General features: G+C 46.8%; 1 protein-coding gene across 2 annotated transcripts in view; it reads right to left on the reverse strand.

The window, feature by feature from the left end:
- The window catches only part of nlgn4xa (neuroligin 4 X-linked a), a 498119-nt gene that overhangs the window by 459214 nt on the left and 11802 nt on the right, over window positions 1-27103 (reverse strand). For both annotated transcript variants that reach the window (XM_085999658.1, XM_085999657.1), the window contains exon 2: window positions 18881-19636. In XM_085999658.1, the coding sequence (XP_085855784.1) occupies window positions 18881-19340 (460 nt within the window). In that variant the 5' untranslated portion in view covers window positions 19341-19636. The remainder of the gene's footprint in view (window positions 1-18880; window positions 19637-27103) is intronic.

Below are 27103 nucleotides of genomic sequence, written 5' to 3' on the forward strand. Positions count from 1 at the left end.
TCCCGAGGCCATGAAATACAAGTAAGTATTAGATTTCTTTATTTATTTCTCAACACCGAGGGGCTGGATTTTGCCAATGGGGAGCTTTTGGAGGCGGGACTCCCACTTGTCGGATTTCAGTCATCTCTACCGCGGAGGTGCAAGACTCTCCGCATACCCACCGACTGAAGCCTGCAGGAAGAAACAAAGGTAAGCACACTTTTTCTAACACTTTGCACTTACCTCAGATACTCGCCTCTCCACACTTGCACCCATCACTCACCTCCACAGCGCACCTTTGAACCCCTCTGACCTCCGCAGGCCCACTACTCGCCTCGCTGACCTGGCGGGTTTCGGAGCCTTCGGGAAGCCCGCACTTGAGGGCAAAAAGGGGATAATCCTCTTTTCTGCCTGTTAACTACCTGTTAACAGGCAGTTAAGTGGCTGTAATCCCTTCCTGCCTCCAAGGAGACGGGACCCGGCGCGGGCCGACTACCCACCTCCTGGCAAGATGGCACGGAGGCAGTTTGGGGGGCGGTTTGGGCACCCCACCCCCCCGAAATTCTGCCATTTTCCCAGCAGTCCCGCCTCCATACCCGCCTCCCCAGGGCCGGCAAAATCGCCCCCCAAGTTTCAAAAGAGTAGGAGAAAAAAGCAGGAAGTTAGATGCCGCCAAGTTTGGGTTTTCAGAGCCTGTACGAGATAGGGAGAGTTGGTGGAGCAAGGGGGAAAGTTCCTGGTTATTTGAAGAAGAGTCTGTCCCACAACTTCTTAAAAGACTCTTTAATAATTCATTTTCAGCAGTCATTTAAGATGCAATAAATAGAGTTACTTTTATGACTCCCATTTGCCAGCAGCACTGATTTGTAAAATTAACTCTCATATATATTCAACACTAAATCAAACCTATTACCTGCAGCAAACGTAAGAAACTATGTTATAAACCATTGCAGTGAAACGCGAGCAATTTTCATCATCTAGACTCTGCAGGTGTCTGAACCGTCCCTTTAAATTGGAAAATTGCACATGTCACTCTGCTGTTTAAGAAAGGTGAGAGAGGGAAACCAGGGAATTATAGACCAGTTAGCCTAACATCTGTTGTCGGGAAATTGCGAGAGTCTATAATTAAAGATAGGATGTGATGTAAAAACACTACTGAGAGCTTGGTTTGAGTATAAAACAAGGCTTTAATCAACTGTTTCACAACCATGAGATTCTAGTTACATCACTAGTTCCTGGTTACAGAAACATCCTGAGCAAGCTGGGCCCACGCCCGAGTATTTATACTCCTTGGACGGCGCCACCAGCTGGCCGCCCAGTGTTACTTCATGAGTCATGGTAAGATTCATGACAGGATGAATGAACACCTTGAAAATTTTCAGTTGATCAGAGAGAGCCAGCATGAATTTGTAAAGGGTAGGTCGTGCCTGACGAACCTGATTGATTTTTTTGAAGAGGTGACTAAAGTGGTGGACAGGGGAACGTCTGTGGATGTTATTTACATGGACTTCCAGAAGGCATTCAACGAAGTGCCTCATAAGAGACTGTTAGCTAAAGTTGAAGCCCACAGAATTGAGGGCAAATTATTGAGCTGGTTAGGAAATTGGCTGAGCGGCAGGAGACAGAGAGTAGGGATAATGGGCAGGTACTCTAATTGGCAGGATGTGACTAGTGGTGTCCCGCAGGGATCTACGATGGGGCCTCAATTATTCACTGCATTTATTAACGACTTAGATGATGGGATAGAGAGCCACATATCCAAGCTTTCTAATGACACAAAGATAGGCGGCATTGTAAGCAGCGTAGATGAAAGCATAAAATTACAAAGAGCTATTAATAGATTAAGTGAATGGGCAAAACTGCAAATGGATTTCATTGTAGGCAAGTGTGAGGTCATCCACTTTGGACCTAAAAAGGATAGAACAGGGTACTTTCTAAATGGTGAGAGGCTAGAAACAGTGGAGGTCCAAAGAGACTTAGGGTCCAGATACATAGATCATTAAAATGTCATGAACAGGTACAGAAAATAATCAAAAAGGCTAATGGAATGCTGGTCTTTATATCTAGAGGACTAGAATACAAGGGGGTAGAAGTTATGCTGCAGCTGTACAAAACCCTGGTTAGACCACACCTGGAGCACTGTGAGCAGTTCTGGGCACCACACCTTAGGAAGGATATATTGGCCTTGGAGGGAGTGCAGCGTAGGTTTACCAGAATGATACCCGGACTGCAAGGGTTGAGTTACGAGGAGAGATTACACAAATTAGGGTTGCATTCCCTAGAATTTAGAAGGTTAAGGGGTGATTTAATCGAAGTTTTCAAGATATTAAGGGGAACTGATAGGGTAGATAGAGAGAAACTATTTCCGCTGGTTGAGGATTCTAGGACTAGGGGGCATAGGCTAAAAATAGAGACAGACCTTTCAGGAGTGAAATTAGGAAACACTTCAACACACAAAGGGTGGTAGAGGTTTGGAACTGTCTTCCGCAAACGGCAGTTGATGCTGAATCAATTGTTAATTTTAAATCCGAAATTGATAGATTTTTGTTAACCAAAGGTATTAAGGAATATGGGGCAAAGGCGGGTATATGGAGTTAGGTCGCAGGTCAACCATGATGTCATTGAATGGTGGAACAGGCCCGAGGGGCCTCCTTTTTCTATGTTCCTAAGTGTGTTAGGAACATGAGTGCATGCTAAGGTAGATTACTTCCCAGATAATGTCGACCATGACCAGCTATTTCACCTCGTCCAGAACATTAGAACCAGAGGACATGGCCTGCGCTTGAAGGGGGGTAAACTCAAAACTAACCTGTGGAGACAATATTTCAGTGAGCGAGCGGTCAATCTATGGAACAGGCTCCCTGGGGAGACGGTGGGAGCAGTTAGTGTTGATTCATTCAAATGAAAATTAAACAGATTCCTTTCAGAAAATAACATTCTGGGATACAGTCTGTGAGTAACTTGAGACATGAGGTGTGGTGAGTGGAGCATTGCCTGGGAGGAACAGGTGAGTTTCAACCTATGGTCAACAAAGCTCTCCACCACTGGGGGTTTTCCTCGCCTCATGTCTGGGTCTGTTGTAGAGTAACCGGCACAGACACGATGGGCCGAATGGCCTCCTTCTGTGCCGTAAATTTCTATGATTCGTTAAATTTCTATGATTTAATGGATAGCGATTTATTGCTATGATTGTATCATCGACAACCAGGATGGTAGAAGGAGATCAAGGTGGGTTTTGATCTTTCTCGCCGAGCAATTCCTACGTTCTATGTTCCCAAAGAAATTGTTTTTCCCCTTTCACATCAAACACTTCTATTCCCATCGACAGCTGTCAGATCTCAATCAAGTCCACAGGAGGGGTCAGTCAGCGTCTGAGCCAGAGGGTCCGCTTCAGGAGCTGAATGCGTATCGCCAACCTTCTCCGATTTTAATTCATTGACAAGTCGCCGAACCGCTTGCCAAGAAAAACAAAAATCGAAAAGCTCCAAATGTGTTTCAGTGAGAAAATCAGAAGTGAGGCCCTTCCTGGCCAACTGGTTGCTAAGTGACTTCTCTTTCCAAGTGTCTCATTCCCTTGGCTCTGAGGCAGTGCCTGATTCACGGTCGGAAAGCGCGCCCAAGCAGAAAATGCATCAGCCCTTAAAAACACGAATATGATCTAATGCCTCCTTTGTCAGTATTCCGTGGTGAATCGATCAAGCGGGGTTTAGCCTGGAATACGGGACTTTAGAACAAATTAAACTATAAAGTGAGAGCCAGCTGCTTTAATTATCTTGAGGTGTGTGGTGTATTTTTATGTCATAAAGCTTTTTCGCTTTCTGCAATTTGCTTTTTTTTTCATTCTTTCCTCCCCCCTCGTTGACAGTTTACACAAACAGCAGGAGATCCATTTCTTGCCGGATTTACTGGGGATGATGCATTGCAAAACAAATAACACTTCACTGCTCAACACATGCCCAACAATCTCCTCCTGTCTGGCGTAAACCAATGTCAAAAGGTGTCAGCCGTGGCTCAGTGGGTAGCACTCTCGCCTCCAATTCAGGAGGTTGTGAGTTCAGAGTCCCACTCCAGTGACATAAGAATATAGGAGCAGGAGTCGGCCATTCGGCCCCTCGAGCCTGCTCCGCCATTTAATAAGATCATGGCTGATCTGATCTTGGACTCAGCTCCATTTCCCTGCCCGCTCCCCATAATCCTTGACTCCCTTACCATTCAAAAATCTGTCTATCTCCACTTTAAATATATTCAATGACCCAGCCTCCACAGCTCTCTGGGGAAGAGAATTCCACAAATTTACAACCCTCTGAGAGAAGAAATTCCTCCTCATTTCCGATTTAAATGGGCGACCCCTTATTCTGAAACTATGCCCCCGAGTTCTAGATTCCCCCCTGAGGGAAAACATCTTCTCTGCATCTACCTTGTCGAGCCCCCTCAGTATCTTATATGTTTCAATAAGATCACCTCTCATTCTTCTAAATTCCAATGAGTATAGGCCCAACCTGCTCAACCTCTCTTCATAAGTCAAGCCCTTCATCTCAGGAATTAACCTAGTGGCTTCGTCTCTGAACTGCCTCCAATGCAAGTACAGGAAACTTTGGTTTATCCGGAGGTTGTATGGCCGGAAACCTCGCTCTAACGGCAGAAATCAGCAGCCGTTTTGGTTAGGTTTTTTTTCTTCTCCTAGCATTCTTTTAACAGGCAGGCTCTGGAAAGCGTCTTTGTAGCTTAGCAACAGCTTCAGAGACGCTTCCAAGGTACGGGCCGAGTGTTTACAAGCTGTTGCTGAGCAACAGTGTTTGTTGTCAAATACGGAGATTTTCATCTCCGTATGCTTCAACGTTAACTTTGTATGTCCGGCAGTTTTGATATATCGGCAACACGCCGGTCCCGTCGGTGCCGGATATCAGAACTTTTCCTGTATATCCCTCCTTAAATAAGGAGACCAAAACTGTACGCAGTACTCCAGGTGTGGTCTCACCAATACCCTGTACAGTTGTAGCAGGATTTCCCTGCTTTTATATTCCAGCCCCCTTGAAATAAAGGTCAACATTCCATTTGCCTTTTTGATTACTTGCTGTACCTGCATGCTAACTTTTTGTGTTTCATGCACAAGGACCCCCAGGTCCCTCTGTACTGCAGCATTTTATAATCTCCATTTAAATAATAATTTGCTTTTTTATTTTTCCTACCAAAGTGGATAACCTCACACTTTCCCACATTATACTCCTTCTGCCAGATGTTTGTCCACTCACTTAGCCTGCCTATATCCCTTTGCAGATTCTTTGTGCCCTCTTCACAACTTGCTTTCCCACCTATCTTTGTATCATCAGCAAATTTGGCTACACTACACTCAGTCCCTTCATCCAAGTGATTAATATAGGTTGTAAATAGTTGAGGCCCCAGCACTGATCCCTGTGGCACCCCACTAGTTACCGTTTGCCAACTGGAAAATGACCCATTTATCCCGACCTCTGCTTTCTTTTAGTTAGCCAATCCTCTATCCATGCCAATATATTACCCCCAACCTCGTGAGCTATTATCTTGTGCAGTAACCTTTTATGTGGCACCTTATCGAATGCCTTCTGGAAATCCAAATACACTACATCTACTGGTTCCCCTTTATCTACCTTGCTCGTTACATCCTCAAAGAACTCCAGCAGATTAGTCAAACATGATTTCCCCTCTCATAAAACCATGCTGACTCTGCTTGACTGTATTATGATTTTCTAAATGCCCTGCCACTGCTTCCTTAATAATGGGCTCTAGCATTTTCCCAATGACAGATGTTAGGCTAACTGATCTATAGTTTCCTGCTTTCTGTCTCCCTCCCTTCTTAAACACAAAATCTAGGGCTGGCAATCCAGAGGGAGTGCTGCACCATCGGCCGGGGTCTTAGGTGGGACCTTTCACTGGAACACCCAACTTCAGAGCCCTTTCTAATGAAGTGTGTCACCGTACCTTTTTTCTTTCAGACCTGCTCGAGACTGGCCAATCCTCTACTTTAATTTCAGATATCCAGCATTCAGGTTTAATTTATATTCTATTTGTACTCTACATGTCTACCTTATCTGCCATTGTTCAAATAGTGCCACTTATATATGAACATACGGAAATGACAAGCACAAAAAGACTAGCTGGTCCATCAAGCCTTCCCCACTCTCATAATGGCTGGAGCATCATGACTAGACACATAAGAACATAAGAAATAGGAGCAGGAGTAGGCCATTCAGCCCTTCGAGCCTGCTCCACCATTCAATGAAATCATGGCTGATCTTCTGCCTCAACTCCATTCACCGGCCCTATCGCCATATCCCTTGATGCCCTTACTAGTCAGAAATCTATCGACTTCTGTTTTGAATATACCCAATGACTGAGCCTCCAGAGCCCTCTGGGGTAGAAAATTCCAAAGATTCACCACCCTCTGTCTGAAGAAATGTCTTCTCATCTCAGTCCTGAATGGCCTACCCTTTATCCTGAGGCTGTGGCCCCTGGTTCTAGACTCCCCAGCCAAGGGAAACATTCACCTAGCATCCACCCTATCAAGCCCTGTAATAATTTTGCATGCTTCAATGAGATCCCCTCTCACATTTTTCTGAATTCAAGAGAATAATGGCCTAGTTTACACAATCTCTTTTCATATGACAGTCCCGCCATCCCAGGAATCAATCTCGTGAACCTTCGTTGCACCCCCTCTATGGCAAGTATATCCTTCCTTAGGTAAGGAAACCAAAACTGTACACAGTACTCCAGGTGTGGTCTCACCAAGGCCCTATATAATTGGAGTAAGACTTCTTTACTCCTGTACTCAAATCCTCTTACATTGAAGGCCAGCATACCATTTGCCTTCCTAATGGCTTGCTGCACCTGCACATTCACTTTCAGTGACTCATGTACAAGGACACCCAGGTCCCTTTAAGCATCTGCATTCCCCAATCTTTCACCATTTAGGAAATACTCTGCCTTTCTGTTTTTTCTACCAGAGTGGATAACTTCACATTTATCCATGTTATATTCCATCTGTTATGTTCTCGCCCACTCACTGAGCCTGTCGAGATCCCCCTGAAGCCTTTTCACATCCTCTTCACAACTGACACTGCCACCTAGCTTTGTATCATCAGCAAATTTGGAAATGTTACATTTAGTCCCCTCATCCAAATCATTGATATAGATTGTGAATAGTTGGGGCCCAAGCACCGATCATTGTGGTACCCCATTAGTCACAGCCTGCCATCCTGAAAAAGATCTGTTTATCCCCACTCTCTGTTTTCTGTCTGCTAACCAATTATCAATCCATGCTAGTATATTACCCCCAATTCCATGTGCCCTAATTTTGTTCACCAACCTCTTGTGTGGGACCTTATCGAAGGCCTTCTGAAAATCCAAATACACCACAACTCCCCTTTGTCTACTCCACTAGTTACTTCCTCAAAGAACTCCAATAGATTTGTCAAACAGGATTTCCCTTTCATAAATCCATGTTGACTCTGCCCGATCTTACTATTAGTTTCTAAGTGCCCAGTTATTGCATCCTTTATAATAGATTCCAGCATCTTCCCAACTACTGATGTGAGGCTAACAGGTCTATAGTTCCCTGTTTTCTCTCTCCCTCCTTTCTTAAATAGCGGGGTTACATTTTTGCTATCCTCCAATCTGCAGGAACCGTTCCAGAATCTATAGAATTTTGAAAGATGTCACAATGGCCACCTCTTTCAAAACCCTAGGATGTAGGTCATCCGGTCCTTGGGATTTATCGACTTTTAGTCCCATTAATTTTGCTAGTACTGTTTTTTTTTAACTAATAATAATTTCTTTAAGTTCCTCATTCTCGCCACACCCTTGGTTTTCTCGTATTTCTGGGAGTTTTTTTTGTGTCTTTCTACACCCCCTACCCCACTCCATTGCCCTCCCTGCAGCCATGTAATCTCCTGGGAGAGGCTAAAAAAACACAGGAAAAGAAACCCAGGGCTAAGGTAGGAAAAAAAAAATACCCTGAAAAGTTCCTCTCCTACTCCCTCAGGCGATCGGAACCAGTCCAGGAGATCGCACCAGCCAAAGTGTTATCTGTAAGACTGGTTGTCTTCCATCTTCGCCCCAGTCAAAACCGGTCCAGCTCCCTCCTGAAGGCAATGCCGAGAGTCAGCGCCCACCCCACCAGCCGGATTTGATCCAGTTCGTCCTGTAAATTCTGCGCTGCCTCCTCCTATTCCACCGCCCCACCCGGTTCAGTACCATCAACAACTCTGACTGACTTGCATTGGCTTTACTGGGTCCAAATAATCGATGTAAATTAGAAACATGTTCCGGCTAACTAAAGCCAATAAGAAGAAACGCAAGCACTGCACACGTTTACAGTCAGCCACGTCAATCATTGTCAATTTGACGCGTTCCATTTCTCATTGCTTCCCTGAAAGCTGAAGGAAATATTCTTCAATCAGCCTTGCTCTGGCAGAGGTTCATTTAAACAGCACCGACAGGAATATGGTTCCAGCGCAGTGGTTCAAGAAGAAGGCGGTCAAGGGCAACTAAAGTGCCGGTTAGGCCACAACTGGAGTATCGTGTCCATTTCTAGTCACGAAACTTTAGGAAGGATGTGAAGGCCCCTTGAGAGGGTGCAGAGGAGATTTACCAGGATGGTTCCGGGGATGGGGGATCTTAGCTACAAGGACAGGTTGGAGAAGCTGGATTTGTTTTCATTAGAGCAAAGGGGGTTGAGGGGTGATTTGATGGAGGTGTACAAGTTTATGACGGGTTTGGATAGGCTAGACGGAGAAAGGCTGTTCCCACTAGTTGATGGTACAGGGACTAGGGGACACAGATTTAAGGTTTTGGCCAAGAGATACAGGGGGAGACGTGAGGAAAAGCTTTTTTACACAACGAGTGGTGAGGACCTCGAACTCGTTGCCGATGGAAGTGGTGGAAGCGGAGGCACTCAATGTTTTCAAGGGGAGACTGGATAGGCACTTGAGGGAAATAAACTTGCAGGGCTACAGGGATAGAGCGGGGGGAATGGGACTGACTGGATTGCTCTACAGAGAGCCGGCACGGACTCGATGGGCTGAATGGCCTCCTTCTGTGCCGTTATGACTCTATGACTCTAGAGATGGGCAATAAATGCCAGCATTGCCAGCGACACCCACCTCCCAGGAATGTATATGTCTTCCTCTCTCACCTCTAGTCCAAAGGCGAACATTACATCTATGCCACACAGGGACAGAAGGACAGCTGGTTTCACTCGCCCAGACCCAAAAACCAAGACAATTAAATGGCATTTGTACATTTGAGCATTACTAAGCCAGAAACCCCACTATCCATTATTGGCAATGAGCCAAAATATTAAAGGCAAAATCGTGGTCACCTTCACCCAAGCAAAGTCGAGCGTTTTCACTCATCGCATTTCTTGCTGCTCCTCTGTCAATGCAACTGAACGCTTGGCACCACTGCCCGCTCACCATGTTGCTTGCTGTGCAAGGAAATAATGCATTTGCTCCCCTCTCCCTGCTCCCCGTTAAGGAACAGTACCGCTCCCTTGAAAAACAGCCCTTCCACTGATATTGTCGCTTCTGGCTTCTTGAGGCTGTTGCGACAGCCCAGTCAGAGAGCTGCTTCCTCCCATCCATCATGCTGAGAAATTCAAAGAGGCCGATCTGTGCTACAGAAGATCCACACACTGCCTGTAATCGATGTACTGGGTGTCAGCCGTGGCTCAGTTTGAAGGCTGTGGGTTCAAGTTCAACTCCAGAGACTAGAGCACATAAATACTGTGGCTACAAGCGCAGGTCTGAGGCTGGGTATTCTGCGACGAGTGACTCACCTCCTGACTCCCCAAAGCCTTTCCACCATCTACAAGGCCCAAGTCAGGAGTGTGATGGAATACTCTCCACTTGCCTGGATGAGTGCAGCTCCAACAACACTCAAGAAGCTCGTCACCATCCAGGACAAACCAGCCCTTTGATTGGCACCCCATCCACCACCTTAAACATTCACTCCCTCCACCACCGGCGCACCGTGGCTGCAGTGTGTACCACCTACAAGATGCACTGCAGCAACTCGCCAAGGCTTCTTCGGCAGCACCTCCCAAACCCGCGACCTCTACCAGCTAGAAGGACAAGGGCAGCAGGCGCATGGGAACACCATCACCTACAAGTTCCCCTCCAAGTCACACACCATCCTGACTTAGAAGTATATCACCGATCCTTCATCGTCGCTGGGTCAAAATCCTGGAACTCCCTCCCTAACAGCACTGTGGGAGCACCTTCACCACACGGACTGCAGCGGTTCAAGAAGGCGGCTCACCACCACCTTCTCACGGGCAACTAGGGATGGGCAATAAATGCTGGCCTTGCCAGCGACACCCAGATCCCATAAGCGAATAAAAGAAAAAAATCTAGGCTGACACTTTCAGTGCAGTGCTGAGGGAGTGCTGCACTGTCGGAGGTGCTGTCTTTCAGATCAGACGTTAAATCGAGGCCCCATCTGCTCCCTCAGGTGGACGTAAAAGATCCCACGGCACTATTTAGAAGAAGAGCAGGGGAGTTCTCCCCGGTGTCCTGGGGCCAATATTTATCCCTCTACCAACATCACTGAAACAGATGATCTGGTCATTATCACACTGCTGTTTGGTGGAGCTTGCTGTGCGCAAATCGGCTGAAAGCGTTTCCTACATTACAACAGTGACTACACTTCAAAAGTACTTCATTGGCTGTAAAACGCTTTAGACGTCCTGAGGTTGTGAAAGGCGCTATAGAAATGCAAGTCTTTCTTTTTTTTCTTTTTACTGGTGTAACAGTACCAAGTTACAAATCAAATAGTGAGAAGGACAGGGTCAGGACAAAGGAGCAGGATCATTGTTTCAGGTCTGACATTTGCTGTTAATGTTAAAAACTAATTGAAAGCCTCAATTAACTAATTATTTCTTCACATCTTAAGGCAGCAGAATTATATAGAAAAGAACATGCACTTTTACAGCACAGAAACAGGCCATTCAACCCGACTGGTCCGTGCCAGTGTTTATGCTCCACACGAGCCTCCTCCCACCCCTCTTCATCTCGCCCTATCACCATATCCTCCTATTCCTTTCTCCCTCATGTGCTTATCTAGCTCCCCCTTAAATGCATCTATGGTAATCGACACAACCACTCCCTGTGGCAGCGAGTTCCACATTCTAGCTACACTCTGAGTGAAGAAGTTTCTCCTGAATTCCCTATTGGATTTATTAGTGACTATCTTTATATTTATGGCTCCTAGTTTTGGACTCCCCCCATAAGTAGAAGGATCTTCTCTACGTCTACTCTATCGAACGCTAACCTGTCACCCCTCAGTCGTCCTTTTTCTAGAGAAAAGAGCCCCAGCCTGTTTAGTCTTTCCTGATGGTTCTAACCTCGCAGCTCTGTTATCATACTTGTCATTTTTTGTTGCACTTTCTCCTGTTCTTCTCTGTCCTTTTCATAATACAAGGAAACTCTTTGGTATCCGGCACCGACGGGACCGGCGTGTTGCCGGTTGATCAAAAATTCCGGATGACGGAGAGGATTATCTACCGAGGCTATTTTTAACAAAGAAAAATTTAAAAATCAAGAAATGTGCAGTATACAGTAATTGGGTACTCACCTACAGAATGTTGTGTTAAATGGATGGTGGAAGATGCTTGATTAAGTACAGTGCTGCCAGTTGAGGGTAATGCAATGCAATGACGACCAGCAGCGTGGGAGACACACAGTACCCCTGTAAAATGGCGGATCAGAAGAGACTACCGGCAGCGCGGGAGAGTCAGACTCCTGTTACAGGGGTATTGAGGCGTTCCGACTCCCGACAGCGCCAAGAAGCCGAGTAATGGCAGTTTGGAGAACTACCCCCCACTGACTAACTCGGCCACCGCGGGAGACTCGGACTCGGACTCAGCAACATTGCCGGTTATTGAGGTGTTGTATTCGGAGTGAGAATTTTGCCGGTTAATAGAGAATTCCGGGTTATTTAGGTGCCATTTAAATGAGAGTTTAACCAAAATGGTTCACAATACTCCAAGTATGGTCTAACCTAGGTTCTCTACAGATTTAACATAACCTCCCCGCTTTTGAATTCTATTCCGCCAGAAATGAACCCCAGTGCCTTTGCGTTACACTTTTTTCAGGGCTTTGTTAACCTGCGTTGCTACTTTTAATGATTTCCCTTTAAGAACCTTTTGGCCTCTTGCTTTGTATTTTAGAAATTGCTAGCTCGTCCACCCAAAGAATTGGGCCATCTCTCAGAAGCTAGAGTGGATGGCAACTCTGAGAGGCTGCGCAGTTAGTGGGACAACCATGTAATCATACAATAGCAAAATACTGCGGATGCTGGAAATCCAAAATAACATAGATACATAGAAGATAGGAGCAGGAGTAGGCCACTTGGCCCCTCGAGCCTGCTCCACCATTCAACGAGATCATGGCTGATCATCCAAATTCAGTACCCTGTCCCTGCTTTCTCCCCATATCCCTTGATCCCTATAGATACATAGAAGATAACAACAGAAAACGCTGGAAAAATTCAGCAGGCCAGGGCAGCATCCGTGGAGAGAGAGAAACAGACTTAACGTTTCAGGTCGAAGATCCTTCGTCAGAACTGGAAAAAAAGCAGGAAATGGAAAGCAAGTTTAGGGGCTGGGAAAAGGGGGGAGGGGATGAAAGAACAAAAGGGAAGGTCAGCGATAGGATAGAAAGCAGGAGAGATTAAGAGACATTGAGAGACATTAAGAGATATTCAAGGCGAGAGTAGATGGTAATGGGACAGGTTAAGGAACAAAGGATGGCTCTAGATGGAGTGTGAATTGTGCTGGCAGAATGAAGGACAGCTGGCATGTGGGAGAACAGAAAAAAAAGACAGATAAAGAGTGTGGATAAAAAAAAAATCATACAGCTCAGCAATGGATTCATCTGCTCTGATGTTCACCCCCCTCAAAAAACACTATTCAATCTCTCCCTTTTAAACACCTTGTTCATCTGCTACTTGAGTTTAACCAGCGTAAGTAGCTTTCAGCTCTCTGGAGATGTTCCAACTCCACAAATAATGCTGTAGAGATGATTTCTTTTGGCACCACAGGGTACTTAACAATAAGCGCATACTCTCCTCATAATGTATTTATGAAAAAATACATTGAAAAATTGGCCATTTGAGTTAGTGCGCAGTTATATTACTGCAACAACAACAATTTGCATTTATATAGCACCTTAAACATGGTAAAATGTCCCAAGGCGCTTCACAGGAGCAATTATCAAAAAAATTTGACACCGAGCCACATAAGGAGATATTAGGACAGGTGACCAAAAGCTTGGTCAAAGAGGTAGGTTTTAAGGAGAGTCTTAAAGGAGGAGAGCGAGGCAGAGAGGCGGAGAGGTTTAGGGAGGGAATTCCAGGGCTTAAGGCCCAGGCAGCTGAAGGCATGGCCGTTAATGGGGGATGCGCAAGAGGCCAGAACTGGAGGAGCGCAGAGATCTCAGAGCGTTGTAGGGCTGGAGGAGGTTATAGAGGGATGGGGCCAGGTAGGTATTTGAAAACAAGGATGAGAATTTTAAAATTAAGGCGTTGCCAGACCGGAAGCCAATGTAGGTCAGTGAGCACAGTGGTGATGTGTGAATGAGACTTGGTGCGAGTTAGGACACAGACAGCAAAGTTTACATCTTGAGTATTGAGCATTGGTTGCCTTATCTGAGCTGAGGAAGGATGTTCTTGCCATGGAAGGAGTGCAGCGAAGATTCACCAGGCTGATACCTGGGATGACAGGAATGACTTATGAGGAGCGATTGGGCTTGTACTCGCTGGAGTTTAGAAGAATGAGAGGGGATCTCATTGAAACTTATAAAATTCTAACAGGACTGGACAGACTAGATGCAGGAAGGATGTTCCCGATGGTCGGGGAGTCCAGAACCAGGGGTCACAGTCTAAGGATAAGGGGTAAGCCATTTAGGACAGAGATGAGTCTGAATTTCTTCACCCAGAGAGTGGTGAACCTGTGGAATTCTCTTCCACAGAAGGCAGTAGAGGCCAATTCATTAAATATATTCAAGAAGGAGTTGGATATATTTCTTAAGGCTAAAGGGATCAAGGGATATGGGGAGAAGGCAGGGACAGGGCACTGAATTTGGATGATCAGCCATGATCTCATTGAATGGCGGAGCAGGCTCGAGGGGCCGAATGGCCTACTCCTGCTCCTATCTTCTGTGTTTCTATGTTTCTATGGTTACAGTGGGTGCAGGTTGGGAGGCTGGCCAGGAGAGCACTGGCATAGTCAAGTCAGCAGCAGATGAGCTGAGGCAGAGGTGGAGAAGGGTGATGTCATGGAGGTGGAATTAGACAGTGACGTAAGAAAACTACTAGGCACTTGGTCTAAGCGTTAAACAAAGCTTTAATCAACTGTTTTTCAACATGGAGGTCTAGTTGTGTCCTTCACTAGTCCCTGTTAAGAATGTCCTGTGCAAGCTGGGCCCGTGCCCGAGTATTTATACTCTCCCTGGACAGCGCCACCCGTGGGCCGTTCAGTATTATTTCATAAGTCTTTCTTTCATGAATGACTGATTCATGTCAGGCAGTCTTGGCGATGGAGAAGATATGGGGTCAGAAGCTCAGCTCAGGGTCAAATAGAACGACAAGGTTGAGAACGGTCTGGTTCAGCCTCAGATAGTGGCCAGGGAGAGGGATGGAGTCGTTGGCTAGGGAGCGGAGTGTGTGGCGAAGACGATGGCTTCGGTCCTCCCAATATTTAATTGGAGGAGATTTCCGCTCACCCAGGACTGGATGTCGGACAAGCAGCGTGACAAAATCGAAGGCAGTGTCGTCGGCGTACATGTGGAACCTGACATTGCGTTTTTGGATGATTTCGCCGAGGGGCAGCATATAGCTGAGAAATAGGAGGGGGCCAAGGCTAGATACGGGTAGCAGTTTGAGGCTGGTACCTATTACCTTGCCCTGTGCCACTCTCCAGTCAGGGAGAGAAGAGCCCTTTCCAGTTGTCATGCCAGTTCAATTTTAACGCTTGGGAAGAGCAGCGTCCTGTTGGCTCTTTGCCAGCATTAGGGTTGCCAACTTTAGTTGGGGGTATACCTGGAGGTTTAACCACATGACGGCCTGTCTCGAACCACCCCACCCCCACATTCCGATGTGTGAACTGAGGGGTGATTTGATAGAGGTGTACAAGATTATGACGGGTTTGAATAGGCTAGACGAGGAAAGGCTGTTCCCACTAGTTGATGTTACAAGAGATACAGGGGGGGATGTGAGGAAAAACTTTTTTATGCAGCGAGTGGTGAGGACCTGGAACTCGCTGCTGACGGAAGTGGTGGAAGCGGAGACACTCGATGTTTTCAAGGGGAGACTGGATAGGCACTTGAGGGAAATAAACTTGCAGGGCTACGGGGATAGAGCGGGGGAATGGGACTGACTGGATTGCTCTACAGAGAGCCGGCGCGGACTCGATGGGCTGAATGGCCTCCTTCTGTGCCGTTATGGCTCTATGACTCCTGCTATTGGTCCATTCTCCAGGTATGTTGCCTTTTCACAGCCAATTGGAAAGTGAATAAACTCTTTGTTACCCGATGGGTAACTTTCTTGTACCCCCGCACCCCCCTGGCACCTGCCCCCAGCTCCAACATTTTTATAACTAATAAATGAAAGTGTTCAAAGAAAATGAAAAAAAATGCACACAATTTTGTTTAATGGCCCGATGAGTTTTCTCCTGGATTGCTCGCAGCGGTTTCCTGAAGATTGATCTTCACTTCCTGGAGGGTTGAGAACACGAGCCAGCGCTAAATAGATTTCAAATGATGTCTCCTGGTTACCTTTTGAACCTTGATTCACATCGGTTACAGTTATGCTGGATCCATTGGGAAGCCCATAGCCTGGAATTAGACTATCTCCTTGGTGGCCATTTTAAAGAAGAAAGAAAGGTCTTGCATTTGTTTAGCACCTTTCACAACCCCAGGCCGTCCCAAAGCGCTTTACAGCCAATGGAGTGCAGTCGATGTTGTAATGTGGAAAACGCGGCAGCCAATTGGCACACAGCAAGCTCCCACAAACAACAATGAGATAATGACCAGATCATCTGTTTTAGTAATCTTGGTTGTAGGATTAAATATTGGGCAGGACAGCGGGGAGAGCTCCCCCCGCCCCCGCCACCCCCCCCCCCACCCCCGCTTTTCTTCCAATAGTGCCCGTGGGATCTTTTACGTCCACCCGAGAGAGCAGGTGGGGCCTCAGTTTATCGTCTCATCCGAAAGACGGCACCTACTGACAGCGCAGCACTCCCTCAGCACTGCACTGGGAGCATCAGCCCAGATTTTGCGTTACAAGTCTCTGGAGTGGGACTTGGGACCCCCCTGACCTTCTGACTCAGATTTGAGAGTGCGGCCCACTGGGCCAAGGCTGCCCCACCCCTTATGCACCATTAGGACAATTAAAATATAGCAAATCTTCCTCGAGAGACAACAGGGAATCTGCCACCAAGGTGTTCTCGCATTCACTTGTTAAGAAACAAACTGCGGTCATCTTGGGAAACATCATGCCATTGAGCTCTACGCTGACATAAATGGTGTAACAACACAGAGTTACTAAAAAGGAAGGTAAGCCGTATAAATGCGGACCAGACTGAGGGAAGTCACTGTGCTTTTTAATTCTCCTGAAAGAGTGAGTGAAGTAAATGCGATAAATCAAGCAACACAGATTTCCAACCATCATCGGACAGATAATAAAAGCTACATATTCGAAGACAAAAGGCAGCTGTTGCACAACACACTATCACAATTATGATTAAAGCACTTTGCAACAGCCTCCCCCCTCCCCCCTCCCCCCACCTCCCCTCCACCAACTAGCAAAGAATCAATCAGGTCTCCACTGTAAATTGTTAGAATCCACCAGGCCAGCTGCGGATATTAACTGTGTCTGTATTATAACTGAAGACCTGGTATTTCCTTCAACGTGTGGTGAGAAGCCAGGGAGGGTGAAAGGGCTTTTACTCCATTTTGTGAGTAGGCCGTGATGAGGAAAAATTGATATGAGGAAAAGTTAAGGAGTTGGGCCTTTGGGTTTCTTTGGCCAAAGAGGCTTCAAGGCATCCCACTTGAAGTGGCATCGAGTCCAGAGCACGGAAAGAGGTCATCGGCCCAACTGGTCTATGCCAGTGTTTATGCTCCACACGAGCCTCCACCAGGGCCCCCCCTTCACCATCTCACCCTATCAGCAGAGCCCTCTAAAGGATGTGTTTGATGATGAAGGGATCTGACAAAATGGATGCAGGCAAGTCTCGAAGTGATGGGAAAAGGGCTTGAATACCCAGTCCACAAACCAGGATTGAGGAAAGTCGCAGGGAAAAAGGGAAACGCAACAGATTTGTGCAGTGAGTTACCAAAGCAGGTCATCAAAGCGCACGGTATAAACAGCCCCCACTCCCCCGCGGAGACAATTAGATGTACTTCTGGAGCGAGGAAGGGTGGAGGAATGCGGTGAGAAGGCAGATGGGTAGGCTTGACCTACCAAAGGGGATGGGTTTGTACGATAGCAAAATACTGCGGCTGCTGGAAATCCAAAATAACAACAGAAAACACTGGGAAAAACTCAGCAGGCCAGGGCAGCATCCGCGGAGAGAGAAACAGAGTTAACGTTTCAGGTCGAAGACCCTTCGTCAGGATGGGTTTGTAATCTGAAACTGACTCACTGCAGCTTGCCAAAAACCGTATCTGTTGTAAACTGTTGAAAAGAATCAGGGAGATGCTAAATGGAACCATGTCCATATATGGGTAATAGAGGTGACAGAGCCACTGATTGGCTGAGAATAAGTCGCGCCATGATCGCGTGACTACCTCAGGAGGTTGGAGGTATACAAAGGACCGCCCTAATTGGGGAGGTGTAGAGCTAACGTCAGAACAAATAAAACTGACAACTTATACCTTCATTATCACCTGCTCTCCAAAGGATTGGGAGTAATATCCATCTTTTGTACTTACTGCCTTGACCTGCGTGTAACTAATTGCACTTGATTATTAAAATTGCTTATTGCTACCGTATTAGTTTACTCGTTAAACCTGTGTACAAATTGGGTTTGATTATCTTTCTTCCTCTTTCTAAAAAACCTTATTTTCAAAATTTAACCCCTCCTGGGGAATCCGTATCACATCAGAATTAGGAGCAGGAGTCGGCCATTCGGCCCCTCGAGCCTGCTCCGCCATTCAATAAGATCGTGGCTGATCTTCGACCCCAACTCCACTTTCCTGCCCGATCCCCATATCCCTCGATTCCCCTAGAGTCCAAAAATCTACTGATCTCATCATTGAATATACTCAATGACTGAGCATCCACAGCCATTTGGGGCAGAGAATTCTAAAGATTCACAACCCTCTGAGTGAAGAAATGCCCCTTCACCTAAGTCCTAAATGTTCAACCCCTTATCCTGAGACTATGACCCCTAGTTCTAGACTCTCCAGCCAGGGGAAACAACCTCTCAATGCCTACCCTGTCAATCTCCCTCAGAATCTTATACAGTTCAATGAGGTCACCTCTCATTCTTCTAAACTCCAGAGAGTATAGGCCCAATCTATTCAATCTCTCCTTGTAGGACAACCCTCTCATCCCAGGAATCAATCTAGTGAACCTTTGTTGCACCCCCTCTAAAGAGACCAAAACTGTGCACAGTACTCCAGGCGTGGTCTCACCAAAGCCCTGTACAATTACAGACAGTTGAACAGAGTTTTTTTTATAACAAGAAAATTGACCGCAAGGACCACCTTGGTCTTCAACACTTGAAGGAATACCTTCAGCAGAAGGTAGACAAATACAGTCAACGGTGTCGGGAAAAGAGAACCTGCTCAATCAATCTACATTGACTTATTTTCCTGTCTCTTTTCTTCCCATTTGCTTCTTTTTTTTAAACTCGACAACTTACCATCCTCAGTCGGGACATAGACGTTCAGGTAAAGGCAGTCCTCGCTTTGATCTTGAATGTAGGTTGCCACGATATCCAAATTGGAGGTAAACCAAACGGGCAGCATGACGTCGGGCAAAATCCCGTGAATGTTTTGAGGGCAGACCGGAGCGAAGTGCGTAGCGTTCCTGATACCAGTCCAGGAGGATGGAGATTCAGGATGTTGGAAGCGCCTCTCGTCGGTAGGAGCCGAGGCATACGGTATTCCAAGGTATTGGTCCACGGGTCCCAGGATCTCATTGGGCAGCGGTGTTCTGATCCCTCTTAGCTTCCCGTAATTTGTATTGACGATGGGATAGTTTTCCTGGCAGGTGACGAGGCTGATTCGCACGACAAGGCTCATTATCCAGAGCAGGATGTTTAAATTCAAGGTGGGGGCAAGAACAGATGAGAGCCATGATATTCCATTTGGGTTGGACATTGTTTAGGATCCAAAGCAGGCATGCAATCTTCCAGAGGCGAGAAAAAAGCAGCCTGGTTTCAGGCTTGGCGATGGGGTCGGTCGTTACCCGCTGTGACTGGACTGAGATCCAGAGGATCCATTTAAAACTGAGGAGCACCAACCGATTGCATCAGACCCTCAGGTATTATCCATCCGAGTCCACAGCTGCCATCTTGCAAACTGAGTAGGTCCTCCACCCGGGCTGGACTGAAGATGAGGTGCTCTCCTTGAACAACGCGGCTCCTCTGCTGAGGCGCTTAGGAAGACTGGCCAACCTGAAGAGCAAGAAAAGGAAGATGATAATTCAAGTTCATGACTCGACAGAGAGATAAACAAATGGAAAATACCACGCGCTCAATAAGACAGAACCTTTTAAAGGCACATACATGATAGCATTGAAGAAGGCGCACAGGACCAGTAGAGTAACATTGGGGTTGATTTTTAACTTGCTGCCCTGGTCTCATTACATAGAATTACATCGAATCTACAACACAGAAACAGGCCATTCGGCCCAATCGGTTTATGCTCCACAGGAGCCTCCTCCCACCCTACTTCATCTCACCCTATCAGCATATCCTTCTATTCCTTTCTCCCTCATGTGCTTATCTAGCTTCCCCTTAAATACGTCTATACTATTCGCCTCAACCACTCCCTGTGGTAGTGAGTTCTACATTCTCACAACTTTCTGGGTAAAGAAGTTTCTCCTGAATTCCTTATTGGTTTTATTAGTGACTATCTTATATTTACAGCCCCCAGTTTTGGACTCCCCACCCCCCCCGCCGCCCCCACAAGTGGAAACATCTTCTCTACATCTACCCTATCAAACCCCTTCATAATTTTAAAGACCTCTATCAGGTCACCCTGAGAAAAGAGCCCCAGCCTGTTTGGTCATTCCTGATAGGTTTAACCTCTCAGTCCTGGTGTCAACCTTGTCAATCTTTTTTACACTTTCTCCAATGCTTCGCTATCCTTTTTCTAACACGGAGACCGGAACTGAGCGCAGTACTCCAAGTGTGGTGAGACCGGAACTGAGCGCAGTACTCCAAGTGTGGTGAGACCGGAACTGAGCGCAGTGCTCCAAGTGTGGTGAGACCGGAACTGAGCGCAGTACTCCAAGTGTGGTGAGACCGGAACTGAGCGCAGTACTCCAAGTGTGGTGAGACCGGAACTGAGCGCAGTACTCCAAGTGTGGTGAGACCGGAACTGAGCGCAGTACTCCAAGTGTGGTGAGACCGGAACTGAGCGCAGTACTCCAAGTGTGGTGAGACCGGAACTGAGCGCAGTACTCCAAGTGTGGTGAGACCGGAACTGAGCGCAGTACTCCAAGTGTGGTGAGACCGGAACTGAGCGCAGTACTCCAAGTGTGGTGAGACCGGAACTGAGCGCAGTACTCCAAGTGTGGTGAGACCGGAACTGAGCGCAGTACTCCAAGTGTGGTGAGACCGGAACTGAGCGCAGTACTCCAAGTGTGGTGAGACCGGAACTGAGCGCAGTACTCCAAGTGTGGTGAGACCGGAACTGAGCGCAGTACTCCAAGTGTGGTGAGACCGGAACTGAGCGCAGTACTCCAAGTGTGGTGAAACCGGAACTGAGCGCAGTGCTCCAAGTGTGGTCTAACCAGGGTTCGATACATGTTTAGCATAACTTCTCTACTCTTCAATTCTATTCTTCCAGAAATGAACCCCAATGCTTTGTTTGCATTTAATGAAAATAACAAAACTAGCATTGCAGATTAGGTTTTTTCTCTCTCTCACAGGACAGCTGTCTTTCATTCTGCCAGTGCCATTTACACTTCATCTAGAGCCATCTTTTGTTTCTTAACTTGTCCCATTACCATCTCCTTTTGCCTTGCACCATCATCCCTTTTGTCATTTAACCTCTCCTGCCTTCCATCCTATCACAGACCTTCCCTTTAGTTCCTTCCTCCCCTCCCCCCTTTCCCTGCCCCTGCACTTGCTTAAAAACCTGTTCCATCTCCAGCTTTTTCCAGTTCTGACGAAGGGTCATCGACCTGAAACGTTAACTCTGTTTCTCTCTTCACAGATGCTGCCTGACCCGCTGAGTGTTTCCAGCATTTTCTGTTTTTATTTCAGATTTCCAGCATCCGCTGTATTTTTGCTTTTGTATTGCAGATTAGTTGCCTGAAATATAAGAAACGCCCAACTTTCATCTCAGTTGTTGAAAATCGCCCCCACTGTCACGGATCCAGCCTGGTGATGTTTGACAAGCCAAGTCCAAACCTCAGCCCACCAAACATACACACACGGACACACACAGGCATTTTCCAACAGGAATCACTGGAACCTGGTACGAAATAGGACCCTTTGTAAGGATAGCCACTTATAGATTATTAAATAGAATAAGCTAGTTGGCATTATATATTATTATATAATTAAGTAGGATATACGGCACAGGAACAGGCCAATCGGCCCAACCAGTCCATGCCGGCATTTATGCTCCACTCGAGCCTCCTCCAGTCCTTCCTCATCTAACTCTATCAGCATAACCCTCTATTCCCTTCTCCCTCATGTGCTTATCTAGCCTCCCCTTAAATGCATCTATACTATTCACCTCAACCACTCCCTGTGGTAGCGAGTTCCACATTCTCACCACTCTCTGGGCAAAGAAGCTTCTTCTGAATTCCCTGTTTGATTTCTAGCTGACTATCTTATATTGATGGCCTCTAGTTTTGCTCTTCTCCACAAGTGGAAACACTCTCTCTGTGTCTACTCTTATCAAAACCTTTCATAATTGTAAAGACCTCTATTAGGTCACCCCTCAGCCTCCTCGTTTCAGGAGAAAAGAGACCCAGCCTGTTCATCCTTTCCTGATAGGTATACCCTTTTTGGATATTAAGGGAATCAAGGGATATGGGAATAGTGCAGGAAAATGGAGTTCAGGTCGAAGATTAGCCATGACCTTATTGGCTTGAGGGGCCGAATGGCCTACTCCTATTCCTATTTCTTATGTTCTTATGTTCTCGCAGTTCTGGTATCATCCTTGTAAATCTTCTCTGCACCCTCTCCTGTGCCTCTATATCCTTTTTATAATAAGGTGACCAGAACTGTACGCAGTACTCCAAGTGTGGTCTAACCAAGGTACGATACAGATATTGAGTTATAGAGTTGTTAGATTAAAAGACACTTCACGGATGTTCCAGGCAGGCTTTCAGCAGAGCAGAGGGGAGTGTGAGAAAGGAATTTCAATTGCTGAAGGGACAGCAGTCTAGATAGGCCCTTTTGCAATAAAGATTGGAAGAGATAAGACAGCAGCTGCATCACCGGTATACACACAGGATGTGATGACATCTGGTACCCATATTCGAACTAGCTAATAAAACCTATAAAATATACAACACACTGGAGCTAGATGGAAGTTCCCCCAGAGCTCCAACATGTTGTATATTTTGTAGGTAAGCAGTCAAGATGACATCCATGTGACCTCCTGAGGAGTCCTTGGTATGTTTTTTTATTACACCATTGACTTGTTTTAATAAGAAGTACTAACCAGATGTTTCAGTGTTTCCTAGTCCTTAAACTTGTATTAGAGGTAAAGAATAAATGACAATATCCTACAGTACCTCCACATAAGGGCAACAGAGATAAAAAACAACAACAACAACTTGCGTATATACAGGGCTGGATTTTCATTGAGGAGGCGGGTAGGAGGCGGGACTACAACTTTTGTGGTTGTAGTCCCGCCTCCATCGAGTTGTGGCCAACCCATGCGATTTTGACTTGATTGACCTTGTTGTGCCCGCCCAGCGGGCTCCGCAGGCCAATTAAGGGCCACCCGGCAACAGGTGACATCACAGATTGACATTTCATCTGTCAAGAGCTTTTGACAGATGAAATATCAGCGTTTCACAGCTGTTTGAAGCTGTCAAACACTGACAATCTGTACTCCAGGTTAATTCCTTCCTCTCAGGATGATTTAGAGATCTCCCCGGAACAGAAAGCTGAATGCTGCAACTTTTGACAGCTCGCGGCCATTCTGCTTTCTGTGCCGGTGAGATGAGGGACTCCCGAGACCTGAAGGAAGGAAGGCTGTAAAGGTAAGTAAAGGTAAGTAAAACTTCTTTAAACACTTTACACACACCAAACACACTTACCTCTGCACTCATGCACCCATCACTCACCTGAACACCGGACATCTCGAACCCTCCAAGCCCTTCACCCCGACGGCCCGCCTCGCTAACTTGCCGTGGTTTGGAGCCGTCGGGAATCCCACATTCCACCAATGAAAATAGGGATTAGGCTAAAAACTGCCTGTTAACCACCTGTTAACAGGCAGTTAATTGGCCCTAATCCCCTTCCCGCCTCGGGGAGGCGGGTCCCAGTGCGGGTCGGGTACCCGCCTCCTTTGAAACTGGCATGGAGGCGGGTTGGGGGCGGGATGGGTTCGTGCCCCCCCGATTTCGGGATTTTAACCCCCCACACGCCTCCAATCCCGCCTCCACGGCCCAATGAAAATCCTGCCCATAGAGTCTTTAATGTAGCAAACATCCCAAGGCACTTCACAAGTGCGTTGTTAATCAAAATGTGACACCGAGCCACAGAAGGAGATATCAGGAGAGGTGACCAAAAGCTTGGTGAAAGAGGTAGAATTTAAGGAGCGTCTTAAAGGAAGAGAGATAGAGGTAGAGAGGCGGAGAGGTTTAGGGAGGGAATTCCAGAGTTTAGGATCAAGGCAGCTGGTGGCACGGCCGCCAATGTTTGAGTGATTAAAATCGGGGATGCGGAATCAGAGGAGAGCAGATATCTCGAAGGCTTGTGGGGCTGGAGGAGGCTACAGAGATAGGGAGGGGCGAGGCCATGGAGAGATTTGAAAACAAGGAGGAGATGTTTAAGTTAAGGCGTTGCTGGACTGGGAGCCGATGTAGGTCAGTGAGCACAGGGACGATTGTAAATTAAATGTTACGTATACTCACGACCAGCATCGAGGTTACAAAGGATGCGTGGCTACAGAAGATACACGCATTACAGTCGGGCGAGTTTAACCCTCCAGATGACTCCCTTCATTATCCCCCGATCTATGGCTACAATCTTACCCCATTTAGACTGTTTGAGGCCACGGAGTGATTTGAAAACAAAGATGAGAATTTTGAAATCGAGGCGTTGCGTAACCGGGAGCCAGTGTAGGTCAGCGAGATGAATGGGGAACAGATTACAGAAGAGAAACAGACCAGGGACCACACTGGACACAGAAGTTACCAACTGAGCCATCACAGCTCCCCGCCCCCAGCACCAGCCTCCACCCCAAGCCTGCCCTCAGCTCCCAGCCTGCTGCACTCTCCCCAGAATATCCACACAAGCTCATTTTGAAACATTCAGAATAAACATCAGAACATTATACAATACAACGTACCGCCCAGGAAGTGTTAACGTGGCCTGCCTTTGGTCGTACTGCCCAACTACCGTCGGACTGTTACTTAAATGACCCTTGCACAGTGATGGGCTGAAACTGCTCTGATTACCAACCTCACATGCAACAACTACTAACCATTTCCCCTTATCCAATAAATTCATCCATTAGAAAAAAATATTCATCTATACTGTGTGCCCTCTCGGTAATCCGCCTGTCCATCTTTCTCTTAAATCCTCTATTTATACATGGTTATTTCTTCTATCTGTCGATCCAGCTCTTTATATATCGAATAATCTATACTTATGGCTGTGCCTTTATGCATATTTTACTTCCTTAGATAAATATATCTATTTATATCTACCTACCTACCTATCTAATCTGTTGCCCATTCATCTCACTTTATGCCGCCACTTCATTCTGCCATTTTCTAACCACACTCCCATGTAACTGGAGCACTCGATTCCACTCCCAGCTTTCGAGCCTCATGCAGTGGTACTTTTCTCAGAGAGTTCTAGTACATTTTGCAGAGCATTTTAATTGACTGATGCTGTGGTTGTTCCCTCTATCTGGTATGATTCCAGCCAGAGGAAAGAAGACGAGAATGAGAAAGAAAGGGGGAAAGAAGGAAAGAAATAGAGAGAACAGAAGAAATTAATAAAGAAAGAACAAGAAAAAAGGAAAGAGAAAGGGATAGAGGGAGAAAGAATGAAAGCAATAAAGAGAGGAACGAAATAGAAAGAAAGACAAAAAGAGAAATAGACGAGAAAGAGAAAAAGAGGCGAAAGAGAGGAGAGAAAGAAAGAGAAAGTACAGAAAGGAGAGCGAGAGAGGCTTGTTTATTATAGTTGCTGTAAGTACGAGCCATAAGGGAGACATGCCATTAGATGATGGAAGCCTTGGCCACTTATTAAGGTTCTCCTCCATTAACAGCCCTGTCCAAGTGCTGCAGAGGACGGGATGGATTGATAACTGCATTCCCCCATCGATCTGTGCGAGTACTGTGTGAGCACAACAGGCCTGCTCCCTCCCTCTCTCTCTGAACAGGCTCCCTCAGTTACTGCAAAGGCCGGTGTGAAAAGGGCTAAGCCATGTGATAGAATTTTCAAGGCCAACGATTAAATACAATGGAAATTAAAATTGAAAGCCTTGCAGCTCCAAAGACATAGGAGACTGAAAGTAATGCGGAGCCCGCTAAAATAGACAAGAATAATTAGAATCCAAAGGCAGCGATGCAATTAACTGCAGTGGATGTATGAGCCAGTTTTAGTTAGTGTAGACTATTGTCTTCACTAAGTTGCTTCACCTCCAGACCACCAAAGGGACACCAGTTAATTGGGACACATGTTGGGAATGAAGCTATCCCCTTCAGCAGAATGTGCCCCTCGGTACTAGTACTGCACCAAGCATCTGAGACATGTGCACTACTTGCAGTGTCCTCGTGAACTGGATGTAAAGGGACATGGCTGCCACCTTGTAAAGTTGCCAGGACGCTGTTCTCCTTGATGTTAAATTAAAGCCAGGTGCGACTGGTGACAGGTTAGCACCTCCGATTGCAGCACTGCATCCTCCTACTGCTGCTGGGATTCGGCCCCACACTGCTGCTGGGATTCAGTCCCACTGCTGTTGGGATTCAGTCCACACTGCTGGTGGGATTCGGTCCACACTGCTGGTGAGATTCAGTCTCTGCTGGTGGGATTCTGTCCACACTGCTGGTGGGATTCGGTCCACACTGCTGCTGGGATTCGGCCCCACACTGCTGCTGGGATTCAGTCCCACTGCTGTTGGGATTCAGTCCACACTGCTGGTGGGATTCGGTCCACACTGCTGGTGAGATTCAGTCTCTGCTGGTGGGATTCTGTCCACACTGCTGGTGGGATTCGGTCCACACTGCTGCTGGGATTCGGCCCCACACTGCTGGTGGGATTCAGTCCCACTGCTGGTGGGATTCTGTCCACACTGCTGGTGGGATTCGGTCCACACTACTGGTGGGATTTAGTTTCTGCTGGTGGGATTCGGTCTCACTGCTGGTGGGATTCGGTCCTCACTGCTGGTGGGATTCAATCTCACTGCTGGTGGGATTCAGTCCACACTGCTGCTGGGATTCTGTCCACACTGCTGGTGGGATTCAGTCACGCTGCTGCTGGGATTCTGTCCACACTGCTGGTGGGATTCGGTCCACACTACTGGTGGGATTTAGTTTCTGCTGGTGGGATTCGGTCTCACTGCTGGTGGGATTCGGTCCACACCGCTGGTGGGATTCAATCTCACTGCTGGTGGGATTCAGTCCACACTGCTGCTGGGATTCTGTCCACACTGCTGGTGGGATTCAGTCACACTGCTGCTGGGATTCTGTCCACACTGCTGGTGGGATTCAG

Source organism: Somniosus microcephalus, chromosome 10 (assembly GCF_052327205.1).
Source record: "Somniosus microcephalus isolate GS21.2 chromosome 10, FLI_Smic_1.0, whole genome shotgun sequence".
In the NCBI taxonomy this organism is placed as follows: domain Eukaryota; kingdom Metazoa; phylum Chordata; class Chondrichthyes; order Squaliformes; family Somniosidae; genus Somniosus; species Somniosus microcephalus.